The following is a 24519-nucleotide window of genomic DNA, read 5'->3' on the forward strand; positions in this document are numbered from 1 at the left end:
ATGAGAGCTGTAACATAATCAGCGAGATTAATCCACACATAAGGAAACTGGTGGTGACTGTAAGCAGAAAGGGTGCGGCTGGAGGAACTAGGTCACCAGAGGTGTGCCTTTGGGGTTTATAGTTTTTCTGCGGTGAGAGGAGCTCTCTCTTTCTGATGCCTGTGTCATGTTCTGTGCAGCTGTCCCCTCTCCTGTCCTTCTGCCATGATGTTTTGCCTCATCTCGGGCCCAAAACAATGAAGTTGGCTGACTGTGGACTGAACCTCTGAAACCATGAGCCAAAATAAACTTTTCCTCCTTTAACCAGCTCTTTTGGACACAAAAGCTAACTAAGGGCTGGGGTTGTGGCTCAGTGGTAGAGTGCTTACCTAGCATGTTTGAGGCAGTGGGTTCAACACTCAGCACCACATTAAAAAAATAAATAAAGGTAGTGTGTCCATCTATAACTAATAAAAATATTTTTTAAAAAGCTAACTGAAACAGACTTTTATGAAATATCTGAGGTTCAACCCACAACAAGAGACTGCAATGGTACTGTGATATAGCATGTATCACATGAATAGAATCAAAAGGCTATGGTCTATGTAATGTATAAAAGGCTCTTCTCTTGGGTGTAACCAAAGTAAGCAGAGTAGTATCTCACATAAACCGATTTTCTATTGGTACATAATAATCATATAGAATAGTAAGATTGATTGTGGTTAATTCATACATGCACAAAATATTTGATAAATTTTATTCCCCATTAGCTCTTCTTTTCTCCACTTCTACCACCCCTTGATTCTCTTTATCAACCCTATTTGACTCCCTTATATTTTCATGAGATACTTTTTTTCCCTTTTTACTGTATAGCTTTCACATGTGAAGGAAAACATATGACCCTTGACTTTCTCTGTCTGGATTATATTGCTTAACATGACACTCTTTTATTTCACTTATTTTCTTGCAAATGACTACTTTGTTCTTTATGGATGAATACACTCCATTGTGTATATATGTTACATTTTCTTTATCCATTTATCTGTTGATAGACACCTGGGCTGGTTCTATAACTTGGCTATTTCAAATCATGCTGATACAAAAATGGGTATATAGGTACCAGGATAGTATGCTAATTTTCATTCTTTTGGATAAATACAAAGAGTGATATAGCTGGATTATATAGTATTTCCATTCCTAGTTTTTTGAGGAATCTTGAAAATGAATTCTATAGTGAGTCTACTGATTTACCTTCCTACCCAAAGTGTAGACACATTTTTACTGCATTCTCATCATTGCTCACAATAAATATGCAATTGGTCTGAACTCCATTGATATGGGCCTGAGATAAGGCAAAACATCATGATGCCATTCTAACTGGAGTCAGATAAAATATCAGTGCAGTTTTGATATTTTTACAATAGCTATATTACCAAAAATGCAGATTCAATGCAGCCCTCCATCAAAATACCATTGCCATTCTTCACAGAACTAGGAAAAAAAGTTTCAAAATTCATATGGGAGAAAAAAAGACCCAGAACAGTCAAACCAATTCTAAGCAAAAAGAGTAATAATGATAAAGATATAGCAATACCCTGTTTTAAATTATACTACAGGGTTATAGGGAAAAAACCAGCATGGTATTGGCATAAAAAAGGAAATTAATATCAATGGAATAGAAGGAACAGAAAAAGATGCAAATGGATACAGTCATCTGATCCTTGACAAAGTTGCCCAAAACATACCTTTGAGAAAACACAGCCTTTTAAACAAAAGGTGTTGGGAATACCGTTTATCCATATGTAGATAAATTTAACTCATTTTGAACCTTTAATCAAACATGAAAATCAACTGAAAGTACTTCAAAGACAGAAATTTGGCCAGATGCAGTTGCACTGCATCTGCAACAAATAATGAAACACTACAACAAATATATGGAAACATGTTCAAAACCCTCAACAATCAGGGAATTGCATATCAAAACTATACTGAGTTCTATCTTTTGGTTAGAATGGCAATCTTCATGAATACAAATAATCAACTGTCAACAAGAATGTGGGGGAAAGAATATCATATATGCTGTTGGTGGGACTACAAGTTAGTATAACCACTTTGGAAAGCAATACAGAGATCCTTCAAAAGACTAGGAATAGAACCATCTTATGACCTAACTATCTCTCTCATTGGTATTTATCTAAAAGAACTAAAATCAGTGTACTATAGTGATAGGTGCATTACAAATGTTTACAGAAAAATTCACGATAGCCAAGTTATGGAATCAACTTAGATGTCCATTAACAGATGAATGGATAAAGAAAGCACAGTACATATACACAATGTACATTTACTCACCTTAACAATAATGAAATTACTACATTTGTTGGTAAATGGTTGAAATTGGAAAACATGATGTTAAGAGGAATAAGTCAGACTCAGAAACTCAAGGGTCAAGTGTTGTCTCTCCTATATGGAAGTTAGAAGGGAGAAGCAATAAAACTGGATTTCATGAACATAGAAGGGAAACAAATAGAGCAGTGGGTGGAGAACAAGACAGAAGGAAAAAGGAGGGTATGGAGACATATTGGGGAACAAAAATCTACCAAATTATGCCATAATCATTTAAAAAAATATACCATAACAAATCCTGTTTTTTTAAATCCTGTTTTAAAATATGTAATTATAATGCACTATTTAAAAATAATACTATTAATAAAAGGGACATCAGTTAAGTAGAACAAGTGAATCAGGGGAAAGGAGGAATGGAGGGAAGTGGAAAGTACTGGGGAATGAGATTGATCAAATAATATTATGTGCATGTATGAATATGGCGTAGTGAACCCCACTACTATGTATAATTAAAATTCACAAATAAGGAAATGATAACCATTTTTTCCAGTAAAGCATTTATGTTTCTTGAAAAGTAAAATGTTTTTTAAGTTAAAAAGACTATCAAAAATGGTGTTTAAAACATTTGTCCTTCATATACATAGGACTAAAACCTCATCTTTCTATAAATTGTGTCCACACTTTAAAATGCTTATTCTGATTAGTAGTACCAGATATGAATGAGCAAATTCCAAAGTCAGAATAAACAGATGAAAATCTAGATTCTGTTTTTTACTAGTTCTTGATATTGGACATTACAATATCTCTTTATGGTCAAGTTTTTCCATTGTAAGAGTAGTAGCCTGGTAGGTTTTTTTCAAAGAATGACTGTATTACTAAGTACAGAGTACATACAATGGGTATACACATTGCAGGACTCCTGTTTACTTCTAATGATACTAAACAGGGGACTCAACATGGCGGCGGGCGGGGAGGCAGCGCTTTCAGTATCTCCTCAACCACAGGGACAGAGAGACGCATTAACACGTTCAGATTCTACCTGCTGAGAAACTCCTAGCAAAATTCCGCTGAACAAACCAGAACTGAAACCAACCGAGACTGGGTCAGACCAGAGACAGGCCAGACCCACCCCTCCCATCCGACACTCCGGCAAGGAGTCTGGGGCCCGCCATAGCAGAGAGCTGATGTCACCAGAGTTCGGCGGGCGGGATCCCTTCCCAGCAGAATCGGCTTTAGCAGGTGTGTGACTTCCACCCCCACCAGATAAATACAGCCAGGAAACCTCAAAAATCTTGCCCCAGAGCTCAAAGGGCGTGACTGTAGGGGCTGAGGGAAGCAGAGGGGATTCCCGATCCCCAACTCCCCCTACCACCAGTGGGGACTCCCAAGGTCTTAGCCGCCAGTTCCCGGGGGCGTGCCCACCAAAGGGGTCCAGACAAATTAAACTGTCGGTTCCCAGATCACCGCTCCACAGCCCTGGGGTTTGGATGAATGACAGAGAGAGTGCTCAGTCGATCGGGAAATAGGGCACGCAGTGGGGCTGCAAGTGTAACCAGATCCTTGGAGATCGCCTCCAGTGAGTGCGGGTCTGGCTGGCTGGCAGGAGGAAGGGGGGAGGGGCCGGAGAAGAGAAATGGCTCTGGACTAACAGGATTGGAGAGACGCCCAGGAGCCACCTTACAGGGATTGCTGCCGGCACATAGAGGGCAGAAGCTCGGCTCGGAGGGCACAGCTCCACCTACTGGAAGAGAAGAAAATGGATCTCTAAGACTTCGTTCTTTTTTTTATTTTCTATTTTATTAGTTTTTTTCCTTCCTTCTTTCTGTTCCCTTTTCAATTTTTATTGTTCTTTCCATTCTCCTCTATTCTACCTAATTCTCTCTCCCTCTTTCTCTTTAAGAACTCCTTCCTTCCACTTCCCCCTAACTTTCATCCCAAGCATTACCTTTTTCATTATGTGTAATTGTCTAAATGCAAATAGGTGATTGTTTTGAGGCTGTCTATAGGGTTCCTAAATACCTAGCTATTACCAATACCCTGATCCAATCGAATGTTAATATCCCCCTTCAGTAGAGCAATCTTCCAAAGTAGCCAAGACATACTAACCTTCATACCATCATAGCACCTAACGTAAACATAAAGTCCTAAGACCAAACAACAAATCACTATATGCATACAGAATCCGTAAGCCTTTTATAAATCGAATGAATCAGCTTTAAATTACAATAAAGCCCAACATTTCTAGGCATAGTCTCCCACCATAAAGGAGAAACCACAGAGATATACAAAACCAAAACAAATTTATAGGAGAAAACAGAAACACAGCAGTTAAACAGAGTTGGAAAGTAACATGAACACCATGAAAAAACAAGGGAAAAAAGGATTACAAACAATGCAGGACAACTTAAATTTACAGAAGAACCTAGAGGCATCAGAAAAATGGACAGAGAAAGAACTCAAGGCATACCTGACTCAGATGGAATGGAATCTTAAAGAAGTCATTAGACAACAAGTCCAAACAATGAAAGAATACTTTGAAAATGAATTGCATAATCCGATTCAAATAGCAAAAAATGAACTCTACCAGGAGATAGAGATTTTTAAAAAAATCAAACAGTAATACTAGAAATGAAGGAAACCATAAACCAAATCAAAAACTCAAAGGAGAATATTACAAATAGACTAGATCAAATAGAAGTCAGAACATCAGATAATGAAGACAAAGTTTATCAACTCGAAAAGAATATAGTCAACACAGAAAGGCTGGTAAGAAATCACGAGCAAGGCATCCAAGAGATATGGGATTTCATAAAAAAACCAAACTTGAGAGTCACTGGGATAGAAGAAGGTATAGAGGTCCAAACCAAAGGAATGAACAATCTGTTGAATGAAATAATCTTAGAATACTTTCCAGATATGAAAGATGGAATGGATTGCCAAATCCTGGAAGCCTATAGGACTCCAAACATACAAAACCGTAATAGACCAACTCCAAGACACATAATTATGAAGATATCCAACATACAGAACAAGGAGAGAATATTAAAAGCTATGAGAGAAAGGAGGCAGATTACATTCAGGGGTAAACCAATTAGGTTAATGCCTGATTTTTCATCACAGACATTGAAAGCGAGAAAATCCTGAACAACGTATTTCAAATGCTGAAAAATAATGGATTTCAACAAAGAATACTGTATCCAGCAAAATTAAGCTTCAGGTTTGACAATGAAATTAAAATATTTCACAATAAACAGAAGTTAAAAGAATTCGCAGCCATTAAACCAGCATTGCAAGGCATTTTGATCAAAACACTACAAGAAGAGGAAAGGAAAAACAGCACCCAAAACTAACAGTGGGAGGCAACTCAGTAAAGGGGGGAAAATAACCAAAGAGGAAAAACAAGCAAAATTAAAATAAATAAATAAATAAACATGACTGGAAGTACAAACCATATATCAATAGTAACCCTAAATGTTAATGGCTTAAACTTACCAATCAAGAGACATAGGCTAGTAACCTGGATTAAAAAAAAACAGATCCAACAGTATGCTGCCTTCAGGAGACTCATATGTTAGGATAAGGCATACTCAGGCTGAAGATGAAAGGTTGGGAAAAATCATACCACTCATATGGTCCTTGGAAGCAAGCAGGAGTGGCCATACTCATATCGAATAAAATCAACTTCAAACCTAAGTTAATCAAAAGGGATAAGGAAGGACACTATATACAGTTAAAAGGAACCATTCACCAACAAGACATAACAATTATCAATATGTGTGCACCAAATAATGGTGCTGCAACGTTCATAAAACAAACTCTCCTCAAGTGCAAGAGTCAAATAGACCACAACACAATAATTATGGATGACTTCAACACATCGCTCTCACCATTGGACAGATCCTCCAGACAAACATTGAATAAAGAAACTATAGAACTCAATAACACAATCAATAACCTAGACTTAACCGACATATGTAGAATATATCAACCATCATCAAGTGGATACACGTTCTTCTCAGCAACACATGGATCCTTCTCAAAGATAGACCATGTATTATGCCATAGGGCAACCCTTAGTAAATATAAAGGTGTGGAGATAATGCCATGTATTTATCTGATCATAATGGAATGAAACTGGAAATCAATGATAAAAGAAGGAAGGAAAAATTCTGCATCACCTGGAAAATGAACAATATGTTACTAAATGATCAATGGGTTACAGAAGACATAAAGGAGGAAATCAAAAAATTCTTAGAGATAAATGAAAATACAGACACAACATATCGGAATCTATGAGACACAATGAAAGCAATTTTAAGAGGGAAATTCATTGCCTGGAGTTCATTCCTCAAAAAAAGAAAAAAACAACAAATAAATGAGCTCACACTTCATCTCAAAACCCTAGAAAAGGAAGAGCAAAACAATAGCAAATGTAGTAAAAGGCAAGAAATAATTAAAATCAGAGCGGAAATCAATGAAATTGAAACAAAAGAAACCATTGAAAAAATTGATAAAACTAAAAGTTGGTTCTCCAAAAAAATAAATAAGATCGACAGATCCTTAGCCATGCTAATGAAGAGAAGAAGAGAGAGAACTCAAATTACTAACATACGGGATGAAAAAGGCAATATCACAACAGACACTACAGAAATACAGAAGATAATTAGAAATTATTTTGAAACCCTATATTCCAATAAAATAGAAGATAATGAAGATATCGATAAATTTCTTAAGTCATATGATTTGCCCAGATTGAGTCAGGAAGATACTCACAATTTAAACAGACCAATAACAAAGGAAGAAATAGAAGAAGCCATCAAAAGACTACCAACCAAGAAAAGCCCTGGACCGGATAGGTATATAGCAGAGTTTTACAAAACCTTCAAAGAAGAATTAATACAAATACTTTTCAAGTTATTTCAAGAAATAGAAAAAGAAGGAGCTCTTCCAAATTCCTTCTATGAGGCGAACATCACCCTGATCCCGAAACCAGACCAAGACACTTCAAAGAAAGAAAACTACAAACCGATATCTCTAATGAACTTAGATGCAAAAATCCTCAATAAAATTCTGGCGAATTGAATACAAAAGCATATCAAAAAAATTGTGCACCAGGATTAAGTAGGATTCATCCCTGGGATGCAAGGCTGGTTCAGTATATGGAAATGAATAAATGTTATTCACCACATCAATAGACTTAAAGATAAAAACCACATGATCATCTCGATAGATGCAGAAAAAGCATTCGACAAAGTACAGCACCCCTTTATGTTCAAAACACTAGAAAAACTAGGGATAACAGGAACTTACCTCAACATTATAAAAGCTATCTATGCTAAGCCTCAGGCTAGCATCATTCTAAATGGAAAAAAAACTGAAGGCATTCCCTCTAAAATCTGGAATAAGACAGGGATGCCCTCTCTCACCACTTTTATTCAATTTAGTTCTTGAAATACTGGCCAAAGCAATTAGACAGACAAAAGAAATTAAAGGCATAAAAATAGGAAAAGAAGAACTTAAATTATCACTATTAACGGATGATATGATTCTAAACCTAACAGACCCAAAAGGGTCTACAAAGAAACTACTAGAGCTAATAAATGAATTCAGCAAAGTGGCAGGATATAAAATCAACACGCATAAATCAAAGGCATTCCTGTATATCAGCAACAGGAAATGGAAATGAGGACAACCACCCCATTCACAATATCCTCAAAAAAATAAAATAAAATAAAATACTTGGGAATCAACCTAACAAAAGAGGTGAAAGTTTTATACAATGAAAACTACAGAACCCTAAAGAGAGAAACAGAAGAATATAGTAGAAGATGGAAAAATATACCCTGTTCATTGATAGGCAGAACTAACATCATCAAAATGCGATATTACCCAAAGTTCTCTATAGGTTTAATGCAATGCCAATCAAAATCCTAATGGCATTTCTTGTAGAAATAGATAAAGCAATCATGAAATTCATATGGAAAAATAAAAGACCCAGAATAGCAAAAGCAACTCTAAGCAGAAAGTGTGAATCAGGCAGCATAGCAACACCAGATTTCAAACTATACTACAGAGCAATAGTAACAAAAACAGCATGGTACTGGTACCAAAACAGGAAGGTGGACCAATGGTACAGAATAGAGGACACAGAGACCAATCCATAAAATTACAACAATCTTATATTTGAAAAAGGGGCTAAAAGCATGCAATGGAGGAAAGATAGCATCTTCAACAAATGGTGCTGGGAAAACTGGAAATCCATATGCAACACAAAGAATCTGAATCCCTTTCTCTCACCATGCACAAAAGTTAACTCAAAATGGATCAAAGAGCTTGATATCAAATCAGAGACTCTGCGTCTGATAGAAGAAAAACTTGGCTCCGATCTACATATTGCGGGGTCGGGTTCCAAATTCCTTAATAGGACACCCATAGCACAAGAGTTAATAACAAGAATCAACAATTGGGACTTACTTGAACTAAAAAGTTTTTTCTCAGCAAGAGAAACAATAAGAGAGGTAAATAGGGAGCCTACATCCTGGGAACACATCTTTACTCCTCACACTTCAGATAGAGCCCTAATATCCAGAGTATACAAAGAACTCAAAAAATCAAACAATAAAATAACAAATAACTCAATCAACAAATGGGCCAAGGACCTGAACAGACACTTCTAAGAGAAGGACATACAATCAATCAACAAGTACATGAAAAAAATGCTCACCATCTCTAGCAGTCAGAGAAATGCAAATGAAACCCCCCCTAAGATACCATCTCACTGAAGTCAAACAACAACAAGTGCTGGCGAGGATGTGGGGTAAAGGGTACACATGTTCATTGCTGGTGGACTGCAAATTGGTGCGGCCAATGTGGAAAGCAGTATGGAGATTCCTGGGAAAGCTGGGGATGGAACCACCATTTGACCCAGCTATTCCCTTTCTTGGACGATTCCCTAAAGACCTTAAAAGAGCATACTATAGGGATACTGCTACATCGATGTTCATAGCAGCACAATTCACAATAGCTAGACTGTGCAACCAACCTAGATGCCCTTCAATATATGAATGGATAAAAAAATGTGGCATTTATACACAATTGAGTACTACTCAGACTAAAAAATGACAAAATCATGGCATTTGCAGGGAAATGGATGGCACTAGTACAGATTATGCTAAGTGAAGCTAGACAATCCCTAAAAAATAAATGCCAAATGTATCTTTGATATAAGGAGAGCAAGTAAGAACAGAGCAGGGAGGAAGAGCATGAGAAGAAGATTAACATTAAACAGGGACGAGAGGTGGGAGGGAAAGGGAGAGAGAAAGGAAACTGCACGGAAATGGAAGGAGACTCTCAACGTTATACAAAATTACATAAAAGAGGAAGTGAAGGGAAAGGGAGAAAAACAAGGGAGAGGAATGAAGTACAGTAGATGGGGTAGAGAGAGAAGATGGGAGGGGAGGGGAAGGGAGGGGGGATAGTAGAGGATAGGAAAGACAGCAGAATACAACAGACAATAGTATGGCAGTATGTAAAAACATGGATGTGTAACCGATGTGATTCTGCAATCTGTATACGAAGGAAAAATGGGAGTTCATAACCCACTTGAATCAAATGTCAAGAGCTATGCAATGTTTTGAACAACTAATAAAAAATAAATGATACTAAACATCTAAGGAAAATAACCAAAATAATATACATCTAAGATAGTTTTATTCTAATGAATAACTGCAGCATGCTTTTATAAAAATTTGAAGTATCTTTATAACCCTTTGCAAAAAGATGCTGAGAATAAAAGCAACAGATTGCCAGTGATTCCTACAAAAATATTTTATAATACTTTGCTTCTAATGATACTAAAATTTAATTATTTTTAAATACTATTTTAACATGTCACAATGATGATTTTGGTCTAACAATTACATACATGAACTCGATATTTAGAGTAAGACACCATGTTGTTTTACATTTGCTATATTTTTCTAACAAAACTTTCCACCAGAGGGTGCTAAAAGAGTAAAAATGATTTAAACCGAATAGTGGTTAGGATTTACCTGATTCTAACACTTATTAATGTTATTACAAATATTAAAGGTTGAGTTTTGATTGAAAATCCATATTTTCACAAATTTCTCCTCTTCCAAAATCAAAGATTATAAAAAAGTAATTTCTACTTATATAGAAGATTTTATTTTCTAAAAAAGCATGTGTCTTTATATAAAGGAAAGGTGAGCAAGTAAGGGGCATTTTTGAATTGATTATTTTTTTATAATAGAAAAGCTATGCTTCAAAAATCATTTTGTTGGCAACAATTGTTTAAACTGTGAAATTTCTAAATATCAGTGGCACCTAGTAGGTTGTAACTACAGATGAAAATAAAAAACCACTTGTTAGAAATGCCTCTTTGGTTATTATTATTAGCCAGATACAAAATGTTTCAAAAAGAATTTGTTTTTTACTGTAGTCAAGTGAGCTCAAACTAAATACTGTGGAGATGAAAAAATTTAAAATCTTTCTCATTTCAAACAAAAGTATTAGGAGGAGAAAATTTTGCCTTTTTTATTGCCTAGGAAAATATGATATGATATATCCAAAAACTATTTGCTATTCATCCGCAGAATATAACTAAATAATTTCCCACTCACTCCTCCCAAAATGCAAAAGGACTCTATCCATTAATACAAATATGACTTATTATAGTTATTTGATTATTAGTATATATTATTTTTCTTAAAATTTTATTAAAATTAATATTTTTAAGTTATATATTGTTTGTCACCGTGTCCTATGTTCTCTTTTAGTATATGGAAACATGAAAATTATAGAAAATGCTATCTTTATTTTCTTAAATACAAAATATTATATGTGGTATAAATATTTTGCAGTGTGTTCTACAGAAAACTCATTTGTTCTAAAAGAGACATAGGAGATTGATATAGCTATATGTACATGACATATCATAGTATGATTATACATTAAATATATATGTATTAAAATCATCAAAAGGTAGTTGCATTGTACTAAGGTTAACCACATATATCTTTATGTTCTAATTTTTCATAGGTGTACAAGTATGAAATGCATATTCATGTGTTGAATATAAATTGATTCTTAAAAAAATACCTCTGTCAGTGTTTGAGTGGATATTTACAACCAAAAAACTCATTATCCAAATTACATAACACGTTTAAAAATATTATACTACAAAATGCAATATATAACATTAAGTTATAGCTATTAAAATGAGATTACATCCCTCAAATACAAAGCTGTGTGTGATGAGCAGATGCTGTGACAAATGAATTGTTTTGGGCAATAGGAAGACATTTAGAATTTAAAATCTCCTGCAGGTGGTTTGCCACAGATGATCTATCATATGTGTTTGATTCAATGGTAGTTATCATTATCATTATTATTAATCTTTTTGATATAAAGTAATATAGTCATATAGATTTGTTAGAATAATTTTAAAACAACCACATTTGGAAAAAATACAGGGTGTCTATTTATGGTTACTACTTTTTAATATTGAATTTTAGTATTATTATATAGAAAAAAAAAAAAAACAAATCTTAAGTCCTGAAGAACAAGTAAAGGTACAATGATCCATAATAATGATAATAAACAAAGAAATGATTTGACAGGTTTGCATGTGTTAACAGACTCTATAGTGATTTGGAGGAAAAAATAATATGAAGGAGATACAAGCCCTGCTTCAAAGAGTCTCTTCCACTATCAAAACCACTTACAGTCTAGTACTATTCCAATACACCTTCTCTTACACATTGCTCATTATTCATTATGAAAACATTCATCAATATATTCGGGTTGTTTTTAGTTGTTTTATCTTTATGTCTGTTTAGTCATCCATTTGAAGTAGGAAGATTCATGAAATCCCCAGTATCCTTTATATGAAAACAGCTCATTGTTCATGCTTGTAAGAAAGGGTTTTGTTTTGCTTTGCATTGATTTGTTTTGTTTTACATTTTGCCAGTTTAAGCAATGATCTAGTGAAATCCTTTGTGTCAACAGACTTTAAATCACCAACAGGAAGTTTTGTTATAAAACTTCTCATAGAATAAAATAATTTAATTATTAATTTTATATGTTTGCATTCAGATCACTTATGCATGAAGGAAACTTAAGTTTTAAATAAATTAAGTTTTTTTTTTTTTAATTAAAGTTTTAGTACAAAATGGCCAGTTTTCCTACACCCATTTATATGGGACTGGGCAAAACATTACATCTTCCCTACACTTTCACTGAGAGAAACCATTGTACGTGATGAACGTGTGCATATGTCTTTCTCACCTGTAGGCAAGAAAATCTTCGATTCTTCTTTATCCAAAAGTTACCTTAATTAAAATGTATATTAATATTAAAAATTCAGACATAATAATAATTATACTACCACTCTAAGGGATCCAAATAAAGAAAGGATTGTAAAGTGTTTGAGGTCTCTTTGCCAGGACAACATGAATGAAAACCCCAATTTCAATATCTGAAGAATAAATGCAATGATTTCTATATAATGTGGAATTATGAAAAATTAAAGGCAATAAATATTCCTTTGTTATTAGATTCTATGAAGAGTATTTATATAAATAGGTCAGATCATATATTTCAGGTAAACTTTAGTATATATTTTTAGAGCTCTTTTCTTAAGTTAATTTATTTATTTAATTTATTTTTGATACTGAGGATTGAACCCAGAGGTGTTATACCATTGAGCTACATATATAACCTTTTTAATTATTTGTTATGAGAAACATTCTCAAAATAAAGTCAATGACAGTTTTTACATATGTATATAATTTTCAAAATGTATATTCAACAGACATCTTTGAGATTTATCTATGAGATTTCAGCTAAATTGCCCAGGCTGGCCTTGAACTTGCCATTCTATTGCTGAGTTGCTCAGATTATAGGCATGCACCACTAAGCCTAACCTTTTTAATTTTTAAAAGTTATTTTTGTATATACAATGGACAAATGGGGATACAAAATAATAAACATCTGAGTTGTATTTAACCTATGGAATTATTAACAATTTTAGATTTTTAATTTATTTTTGATTCTTTTAAGTTTTATAAGAAAACAAATATAATTTTTAGAGACATAAATTTAAAGTACATGTTTATTATAAAAAGAGCAATGTGAAATATGTCTTTATTAATGTTTATGAAATTAATGCATCAAAGACTCTGTGAACTTAAATTTTTATTTTAAATGTTTTGTTTTGGTAGAATTATCATAAATTTCAGTAATCTCCTAACTCTACAAACTTTCCTCAAAGATCTCTGTTGAATATATATTTTAAAACAATTATATAAATATGTAGAAAGTGTCATTGATTTATTGTTGTTTTTAATTTTTTTCTTCAAAGAATAAAACTTGCTATGAATATTTAAAATGTACCTATAGTCATATCATCCCCAAAGGGTTACCAAGTATTATACTTTTACTGCCAGAGTATTTTAATGTACCCCAGTCTATACCACAGATGGTTCAGAGTTCTGTCTCTGCAAGCCATTTAGATTCTGGAATTAAACTGCATCTGGCATATCTTCACTTTACCTCTTAAATATGACACTGAAAAAAGTGCACAGATGCTCTGAGGTGCAAGTGCTCCTATGCACAATGAATAAATCTCTTTCAATTTTTTTCTTTTCAGTGTTCATTCTTGGTCTTTTCATTTTATTTGTCCCACATACATACATTATCAGCCCGACAAATTTCATAAAATATTCTTCTATCTAGTTTTTGTGGCCCATGGCTATTATGATGATTTCTACCCCATGCATGAAAGCAGGGAAGGAAAGTTATCCTAGTCCTAAGTGCTCTAGGTTGACTGAGATGGGTTTATTTCTTCTGACTGCTTGGTATTCTTAGTGTAAATATAATTCTTACTGTTTGCCACTTAGAGATGTCTACACTGAAAGGCAGAGATACTGTTAAAGGTCACAATAAACATAATCTATAAGTTGTCATTAATTGATTAGTTCATAGTTATCTTTTATATGGAGTCACTGGAGGCCTCTACTAACTTCATATTAGAATGGAAAGTTAACAGAAATATTTGTGAATACTTTTAGTGTTACCACTTTTTTTTCTTGATTTTTAGTCTTGCTAATTTTCTTGATTGTTATTTATTTGTTCTCTTTACTCATTCTGTTGTCTCCATTCTATCTTAAAACACATTGCTATTAATACAGGTCAGGAACTCAATGAGTGGAGAATACAATATAAAGGAAAGTGGAAATATTAAAAATAATAAAAAACCTTTATATTTTAAAATAATATTCTACACTAAGACTATGAAAAGTATATGGATCTTAGTGCATACCAACAGGTAATAATAATTAAATATTTCTATTTTTCTATTTTGATAATTGAAACAAGCTTAAACTCCCTTTTATTAAATAATATTTTTGGAAATGAGACTTAATTTGTATTAAGTGGCCTCTGGAATCTTTAGTCAATAGTGAACCTAAACAGAATATTTTTTAAAAATGATAGTTTATAGTGTATTCATTTTGAATGCAAACATGTTTATTTACTTGAAATGTAGGTAAGGAGAAATGATTTTGTATAAGCAAAAATTTGGGGAAATAAAGAATCTGTTGAGAATTTCTTTAGGGTCATTCAGAAAATTTTTTGAAGTGAAAGTTAAATAAAATCTTTTTGGGAAAAAATAGTTCTGACCTAATACTATAAAAATCAGGATATTGTCATTTGTACATATTTAATTTAACTTGCTGAATTTTATACATGAAGGTAGAATTTTATATCTTTATGAGTGCTAAGCTGTGTTATATCAAGGGCAATCATATTGTAAAACTTTGAAAATATGTTTTAAAATTATAATAGTTTTACTCTAAATATTATTTTTAAATAACTGAATGAGACCTTATTTCTAGCTTCATTATTGAAAGAAATAATGTGAAAGAAATAATGAAATATAAAACACAGTCACATTAAAAAATTTGAAATGGTAAATACATATATACATATGTTGTAGGGAAGCAGTATATGTTACCATTTTAAAATTTAATTAGTGCACAATTTCACCTCTGAACACCAACAAAAACAAAAGAAACTACAGGAAGCAGCTCTTCTACAGGCAGCATGCCTGTTGTTTTTCTGCACTTGTGTGTGCAGTACAGTACTGAGTTAGATGAGACTTCAACAGAATACATTATTTAATTTCCCATAAATAACAAAGTATATTATTAAACATTTTAAACAACAGGTAATTATTTCCATCAAAATCACTTGCTCCATATTTGGTATTAAAAGGAGGGGAAAGATCATTTTCAGAAAGAGGAGGAGTTGAGCAGTCCCAAGGTGGAGCTGTCTCTTGTGTTATATGACACGGGCGGATTAAAGTGCTCTGATGGGGAAGGGCTTAAAGGCTGAGTCAAAAGCCAAGAAGTCTCTTTATTTACGCCTCCCTCCCAGCCCTTGGCAATCTGACTAATAACAAACTGAGCTAACAAGAAAGACTAGAAAGGAAGGAAGGAGAGCACTGCTGCAGCTTGGATCTACAACCTAAGAAAGCAAGAGTGATCAATCCCAGCTCTGTTAAACATCTTGTTTATTGGCTGCATTCAGCAGCGTGCAAATGGTTAACTATATGCAAAAAAGTCAGCATAGCTGTGAGGTATGCTGTGAATTTTAATTGGGGGAGAAAAGGACAACTGCTTCAGGATGCTCTAGTATGTACTCTGCTTGCAATATTTTCAATGAAATGCTCATAGCTTTGTCCTTCACCAGAGATTTTAACTTTCTAAAGCTATGGGACTTGTCAAAAAGTGATCTGAGAGAAGAAAGTACCTGACAGTTGGTGTTTTCTTTTTTAATACAAAACTGAATTACTTTGAACACCTCTTCCAGCTGTGCATTACAGATAACGTCAGGAAGAGTCTGCTTTACAGGTAAGATGAATGTTTCCAGGCTTTTCTTATCCTGATTTTTGCATTATCATAAATTGATTAGATTTATATGTTTGCCTCTTAATGAAACAAAATAACTTTGCCTTAAGTGATATTTGGTTTCATTTTGCTCAGTGGCCCAACTAATGCTGTAGCAGTTGCCTGTTTCTCTGAGCAGCAGACATTTAGTCCAACAGCTGGCTGTGGAGAAGCACAAATATAATAATATGCCACTATTTCTTTTACAACATGCAGTTTGTTATTGGAAACTAAATATGTGTACTTCCTGAAGGGAAGATGGCTTCCAAATGTCATTGCTGAATTTAAAATATAAGCATAATATTCTACAAAAATTCTTTTAATTTTGTGTATTACTTTTATTGTTTCTGACATACACTTTCTGAAAAATATGTAAACAGGGAGTTATGGCCTCTTTCACATTGTATCAGATATGGTTACTCTAAAAACACTCTTAAAATTTCTTATAAGATTAGAAACTGTTCCACAGCACATTTTGAAGAGAATAAAAAGCATGTAAGATTAAAATAATGAGATGTTGTCAACTAGAAATTATTTACTATTTTCCCAAGATGCTGTACTTCATGAAATGAATTATATTCATTGTTTGTAATTTATGGAGAGGTACTTAGAGTGTTTTGGAAAGCTAATCCACAAGTTGAAGACTCCAACTACAAGCTCCTTGACTCTAAGCACAGCACTCAGAGCTATGTAAAATCAAACTGTTTCCCTATAGAAATGTAAATTCTCGTAACTTTTTTTTTATGTAGACTGTATTGTTTTGTTCCTTCAGTTGCTCAATTGCCATTTGCCTTTCAGAAATTTCAGGCTACATGTATTTGCAATGAAATAATATATTTTTGGGAAATAAAAATTACTTTCAGGATTAATGATTGGGTTCTAGGATATTTTATCTCATTGTGAACTTTAATTAGATCTACAGTTACTATTTACACTTGACCTAGGATAATGAAAGCATTTGGCGTTTTCAAAAGCTCAGTAGTCATAAGATGTGGTATTTAACTTTCCATTTGTTTTATGTAAATTTAGGAGCAATATTTAAAGGAAAGGAATAAAATTAGATACCTTTAGAGTTATATATGCTTACCTTACCATTGTTTTTATGTCTAAGTCAGAGTCTTTTAGAATTGCTGTTTCACATGCACATTTAGATTTTGAAGGGCTTGGAAAATGTGATGCTGTTGATATGAACTTTTTTTTTTTTTTAACCAAATGAGACATATCTGGAAGTATTTTGAATTGTGCAGTTTGTTTCAGAGTTTCTTGTTTGAGACTTTAGGCCTTATAATAAAGGCAATTGACTGCTCCATTACAGAATGACTTTGAGTGCCCTAAAGCCTATTTCAAGACCTCAATAGAAAGTCATTTGCTTAAAGTGAACATGAGGTGTTGTTTATTCTTCCACAATGGACTGAAATGTGTGCTGCAGATCAGTCTCCTTCAGTTTTTGATAACTTCAAACTTGTCCATAACAGAATTAAAAAGTAGCCAGAAGTATCCTATATTTAAAAATACAAAATAAAGCATGCTTTCAATGAAATTTGACTATAAAATCTTAAGCCTATACGTGTGATGCTACTATTATACACACTGACTCAGACAAAATAGTCAACGCAGAGTTCTTTTCACAATGCCTTTTTATTAGCCATTGAGGACAGATTTTTCTTAAAGTTTTGAAATTAAAAAATCAAATTAATAAGCATCTTGGTTCAAAATAAAAATAGCTTAAAACACAGACAGGGTTATAAATACATGAATATAATGCATACACTTGGAAATATTCTTACATACATACACACATGTGTATACATTCTTTCTATAACTTTTACATTTCCTGTAGTTCTCTAGGCTTTTGGCTAATACATACATATTTGTTTTATATTATAATCCTCCAGTCTTAAATTCCTTTACTTTAGTGTTAAAATTTTTTAATATTAAGGCATTCTCACATGTATAATTTTACATCATATTGAAATGTTGGTGGTCCAGTTAGCCAGAAAGCACCTCTCTTATCTTTTATAAGCTAGTTATTTGACAGATATGAACACAAATATGTTGACATAATATTACAAATTGTTGCTTTCCTAAATTTTATATTTTGACCATAGTGCTTGTTAAAAGTAACCCAAAATATGCCTGTCCAAGTATTATGAGAAATTAAAAAAAAAAATGTATGTGCAAAGTATTTATATTTTCATAGTAATAAGTAATTTCCTCTTTAGTGGAAGACCTATCATTTTGAAAATGTCAAATTCATGTCCCTGCTACCCCCCAATAAAATCCCTTATTATTGCATTTTATTTTACAGAATCAGATTTCATCACATGACAACATGAAGCTGTGGATTCATCTCTTATGTTCATCTCTCCTTGCCTGTATATCTTTACAGTCCCAATTGCAGATACCCTCAATCAGAGGTTCTTGTGATTCTCTTTGCAATTGTGAGGAAAAAGACGGGACAATGTTAATAAATTGTGAAGAAAAAGGTATCAAGAAGTTATCCCAAATAACTGTGCCACCATCACGACCTTTCCACCTAAGCTTATTGAATAATGGCTTGACAATGCTTCACACAAATGAATTTTCTGGGCTTACCAATGCTATCTCAATACACCTTGGATTTAACAATATTGCAGATATTGAGACTGGTGCATTTAATGGCCTTGGCCTCCTTAAGCAACTTCATATCAATCACAATTCTCTAGAAATTCTGAAAGAGGATACCTTTCATGGACTAGAAAACCTGGAATTCCTACAAGCTGATAACAATTTTATTACAGTGATTGAACCAAGTGCCTTTAGCAAGCTCAACAGACTTAAAGTGTTAATTTTAAATGATAACGCTATTGAGAGTCTGCCTCCAAACATATTCCGATTTGTTCCTTTAACCCATTTGGATCTTCGTGGAAATCAGTTGCAAACATTGCCTTATGTTGGCTTTTTAGAACACATTGGTCGAATATTGGATCTCCAGTTGGAGGACAATAAGTGGGCCTGCAATTGTGACTTATTACAGCTAAAAATTTGGTTGGAAAATATGCCACCACAGTCTGTAATTGGTGATGTTGTATGCAACAGTCCTCCAGTCTTCAAAGGAAGCATACTAAGTCGACTGAAAAAGGAATCAATTTGCCCTACTCCACCAGTGTATGAAGAACATGAAGATCCTTCAGGATCATTGCATCTGCCTGTGACATCTTCAATAAGCGATAGTCGCATGTCAACCAAGATCACACCCATTTTCAAACCACCTACCAAAGCACCAGGTTTGATACCTTATCTTACAAAGCCATCCACTCAACTTCCAGCACCCTACTGTCCTATTCCTTGTAACTGCAAAGTTCTATCCCCATCAGGACTTCTAATACACTGTCAAGAGCGTAATATTGAAAGCTTATCAGATTTAAAACCGCCTCCACAGAATCCTAGAAAGCTTATTCTAGCAGGGAATATTATTCATACTGTAATGAAGTCTGATCTAGTGGAATATTTTACTTTGGAAATGCTTCATTTGGGAAACAATCGTATTGAAGTTCTTGAAGAAGGATCATTTATGAATCTAACAAGACTACAAAAACTTTACCTAAATGGTAATCATCTGACCAAATTAAATAGAGGCATGTTTCTTGGTCTTGACAATCTTGAGTACTTATATCTTGAATACAATGCAGTCAAAGAAATATTACCCGGAACATTTAACCCAATGCCTAAACTCAAAGTCCTCTATTTAAACAACAACCTCCTACAAGTTTTGCCACTGCATATTTTTTCAGGAGTTCCCTTAACTAGGGTAAATCTTAAAACAAACCAGTTCACCCATCTACCTGTGAGTAACATCTTGGATGATCTTGATTTACTAACCCAGATTGACCTTGAGGATAACCCCTGGGACTGCTCCTGTGACCTAGTTGGATTGCAGCAATGGATACAAAAATTAAGCAAGAACACAGTGACAGATGATATCCTCTGCACTTCCCCAGGGCACCTTGACAAAAAGGAATTAAAGGCCCTCAATAGTGAACTTCTTTGCCCAGGTTTAGTAAATAACCCAACTCAGACCAGTTATGTTATTGTTACTACTCCTACAACAACGACAAATACAGCTGGTACTATTTTAAGATCTCTTACTGATGCTGTACCACTCTCAGTTCTAATATTAGGACTCCTGATTGTGTTTATAACTATTGTGTTCTGTGCTGCAGGGATAGTGGTTCTTGTTCTCCACCGCAGAAGAAGATACAAAAAGAAACAAGTAGATGAGCAAATGAGAGACAACAGTCCTGTGCATCTTCAATACAGCATGTATGGCCATAAAACAACTCATCACACAACTGAAAGACCCTCTGCCTCTCTTTATGAGCAGCACATGGTGAGCCCCATGGTTCATGTTTATAGAAGTCCATCATTTGGTCCAAAGCATTTGGAAGAAGAAGAAGAAGAAAGAAATGAGAAAGAAGGAAGTGATGTAAAACATCTCCAAAGAAGTCTTTTAGAAAGGGAAAACCATTCGCCACTCACAGGGTCAAATATGAAATACAAAACTACAGACCAATCAACAGAATTTTTGTCCTTCCAGGATGCCAGTTCATTATACAGGAATATTTTAGAGAAAGAAAGAGAACTTCAGCAACTGGGAATCACAGAGTACCTAAGGAAAAATATTGCCCAGCTCCAGCCTGATTTGGAGGTACATTATCCTAGAGCCCATGAAGAGTTGAAATTAATGGAAACATTAATGTACTCACGGCCAAGAAAGGTATTAGTGGAACAGACTAAAAATGAGTATTTTGAGCTCAAAGCTAATTTACATGCCGAACCTGACTATTTAGAAGTCCTGGAGCAGCAAACATAGATGGAGAATTTGGGGACTTTCACAGAAATGCTGTGGTTCTGTCTTAAGTCCAAACTTTGGAAATAAGTGCCTTACATGAGTGTGTCATCAATCAGAACTTAAGCACAGCAGTAATCCTATGGGGGAGAAAAAAAGAAGAAAAAGAAACTCAGGGATCACTGGGAGAAGCCATGGCATTATCTTCAGGCAATTTAGTTTGTCCCAAATAACATAAATCCTTGCATGTAACATACAAGGATTACAGTAATATTTCTCCATATGCTTAAAAGTGTTTCATAGAAGTCCTCTTGCACATCTAAGATAGGGGTTGAACACTAAAATCACCCTTATCTTCTTGAATTAATTTACCCATGGATTAAATAAAATTGGATTTCATTATTTAAAAACTATACCTATACATGTAGTTATAATATGTAAGGAATATATTGTTTATAACCAGTATATACTTCAGAATGTGCATTGTCAAACACTTAATTTTCTTGCAATAAATGCAAAAGAAAATTGAACTTGATATTTATAATAATAAAGAAAAAAGTGGAATGGTTGTAATTATTGGGACAATTTGGGTGGCCCCACAATTTGAACAATGGAGGGTTAATCAAATGCCACCCAAATGTTTTCTGAATTTACAAAACAAATATTATTAATAGTTCAGGTGGAATAAATAAGCAAATTTTTGGTTTTCTATACACTTTGTGTGGAGATTCTTAATGTCAATGCTGCTGTGAATTACGGTATGTTGTTTGTGCTCAAAAATTTAATGCTTCTTGGAGTATTTTTAAAATGCTACTGAGATTCAATTGTAAATATGATTAGATCACCTAAGTTTGCTTTCATTCATAGTATTAATCCTTTGTATATCTGAATGAACATGATAGAAATACATTCCTTGTGTCAAGTAATTCAAAGGTATAAAACAAGTAGTAAAGATTGTTATTTTATTTTTATTGATGTATACTGATAGATGCCATAAATTAGTAGAAAAGGCACTTCTAAAGGTAAGTGATTTAAGTTGCCTCAAGAAAGGCACAATGTAGCTTTATTTTACAAAAAGGTATAGCTAGATTTCTATGAACTATTTATTCTGTACAGTTTTGTATATTTTGGGTTCACAAAAGTAATTATTCTTGGGTGCCTTTCAAGAAAAATTAAAGATATTGCTCATTACAATAAAGCTAAAATGAAAAGTCTATTTTCAAATGTGCTTTCTTCAAATAGTGTGTCAGTCAAGTCAGAATTAATATGCAAATACATACATAATGCACACACACATAAGTAGGGTTTCTGTTAGGCACAGAGAAGTATTTTGTTTACCATGTGCAAAAGGATATTAAAATTCTGGGTATGATGGACACTGAGCCAAAAGTAAACTATTATTAGCAATTTTCCCTTTTAAGCAAATCATTTTCATTTGCAATACAAATGAAAATAATATAACATTTTTTTTCTAACTGCAGAATAAACATAGAAATTTTTCATAGTAAAATTAGTAAAGGTAATCTAGGTCTGTTTTCTTAGCACCATGTAAACTTATGCATTGGTTTAGGAAGGACTCCGTTTTATATAAAGAAGTATTTTTAAAAACTTATTTAACAATATTTCAGTGATTTGTAAAAATAACCTATTAAATGTCTTAACTTTTAACTCATTTCTGTACTACTAGCAACACATACATTTTTGTTTGATTTTGAATGAGAAGCCTTGCTACTCATGAAAATAGTGGGGGCCTATGCTGCAGGATATGAAGACTGATTATGGCTCTATTATGAAATCATATTACCAGATTTCTCTTAAATAATTGCCTATATTAAAACAAAGTCATCAACCATTGTATATCAAAGATTTAATGAAAACCTAAATTTCTTCTTTTATTTCCAAAGTTTTGAAGGACAAAGTTGGGAATTATTCTTTTTAAAGCAACAATTTCTAAGGTAAAATGTATGTCCATATGATATGCTTTGTACTTACCTACAAAAAAATATTCAGCACAGTAGTGAATTGTAAATCCTCTGAAGAGAGATTTAAAAAACTATATTCTGAGGAGAAGAAAAAAAGTGCAGTAAACATGTCATGATGTTTCTTTACTCAATTGAGTATCTGCCAATAATTTATATTCCAATCAAGTGCATTCATGCAGTCTGCAAACTTTAAGAAATGTCCATGCCTGGAGGACCTTTGGAATGGATCCATGAGTTCAGACAGAAACATGTCCTTGAGAACATTCTTCTATTTTGGAAGGAGTAATAGTTTTTAATCTTTAATTGTTGTTAATTACCTAAAGTAATAATGTTCCTTTTTAAACTTAAGATCAAGGAGAACACAGTTGTTTATGAAGACATGTAAGTATGTCTCCATATTTAATATACCATCCCAAGACTAAAAGGAAACAGAAATATAAATGAAACTTTAAAAAGGTATGGAAATCATTATGTTTTACAAAGAGGATAATAGTTTAGAAACTTAAATGTTCATTCATGATGGATTTCTTCTTATGTAATTTGTTTCCATATTAGTTGTGGGAGCTGACAAAGTTAATAATGGTTTTTACCCCTTAAAGAGTTTTGTGATCTGTGAGAATCTCAGAACTTTCATTATTTCACCTGCATTTCCTATGACTTCTCCTTCAAGAAGATTTTTTCATTATATTATTTGATTATTTATTTAAACAACCAACTTTGTCTCTTTCCAAATTCAATAGAAATATTCAAAGTCCTAATTCTTGTATGTGTTAAATATTCTCATCCTTATACACATAACTTGGTCACTAAAAGAAAAAAAAAGAATAATTTTTAATTATCTGGGGTTTGTTTCTTGATTTTTACCAGAAGTTTGTCCAAAGCACATCAGTGCAAATTGTCATTGATGTCCCGAAACTAAATTTTTCTAATATGATGGGTGTAGTGTAAAATCATACCGGAGTAAAACTTTATATTCAAATCAATCTTTTAGACATAACTTATAATAATATTTACTTAATGAATAGCTTCCTCTCCACCGAATTACCTATTGTAAACTTATGAAAGTGTTCTTCAGATATCTTCCATTGATCCCCATAGTGACATGAAAATTTTAGTAAGAAATAATCATATAAATGTGTTATCCTCTTTGAATCACATTCTCATATTGTAGCAGAGAGAAAGTCTTTTCTTTTTCCCTTTAATATTAAATAAACTGAAGCAACATCTAAACTGCTTTCAGCTGCCTTCATGACCTGGCCTAAATAATTTAAAAGGTTTAAGATTTGATTCAGGATTGAAGAATGTGATGTGAGCATTCCCTTGTAGTTAAATACTTTTTCTCTTTTACTTTTATTTTATTGGTGCATTATAATTATACATAATAGTGGAATTCATTGTGATATACTATTACATG

The 24519-nt window shown here is 33.4% G+C and overlaps 1 protein-coding gene across 1 annotated transcript; it reads left to right on the forward strand.

The window, feature by feature from the left end:
- Positions 1 to 15726: 15726 nt before the first annotated feature.
- Positions 15727 to 22266, forward strand: Slitrk6 (SLIT and NTRK like family member 6). Its single transcript, XM_027941597.2, has 2 exons — positions 15727 to 16259; positions 18604 to 22266. Exon 2 carries the CDS (start codon positions 18628 to 18630, stop codon positions 21145 to 21147), a length of 2520 nt encoding a protein of 839 aa, XP_027797398.1. The 5' UTR covers positions 15727 to 16259; positions 18604 to 18627; the 3' UTR covers positions 21148 to 22266.
- Positions 22267 to 24519: the final 2253 nt, after the last annotated feature.

The sequence above is a fragment of the Marmota flaviventris genome, chromosome 4 (genome assembly GCF_047511675.1).
Source record: "Marmota flaviventris isolate mMarFla1 chromosome 4, mMarFla1.hap1, whole genome shotgun sequence".
Taxonomy (NCBI): Eukaryota; Metazoa; Chordata; class Mammalia; order Rodentia; family Sciuridae; genus Marmota; species Marmota flaviventris.

Bases quoted from the DNA above. Each gene is read 5' to 3' on its own strand.
- Slitrk6 (XM_027941597.2), top strand. From the start codon at position 18,628: ATGAAGCTGTGGATTCATCTCTTATGTTCATCTCTCCTTGCCTGTATA.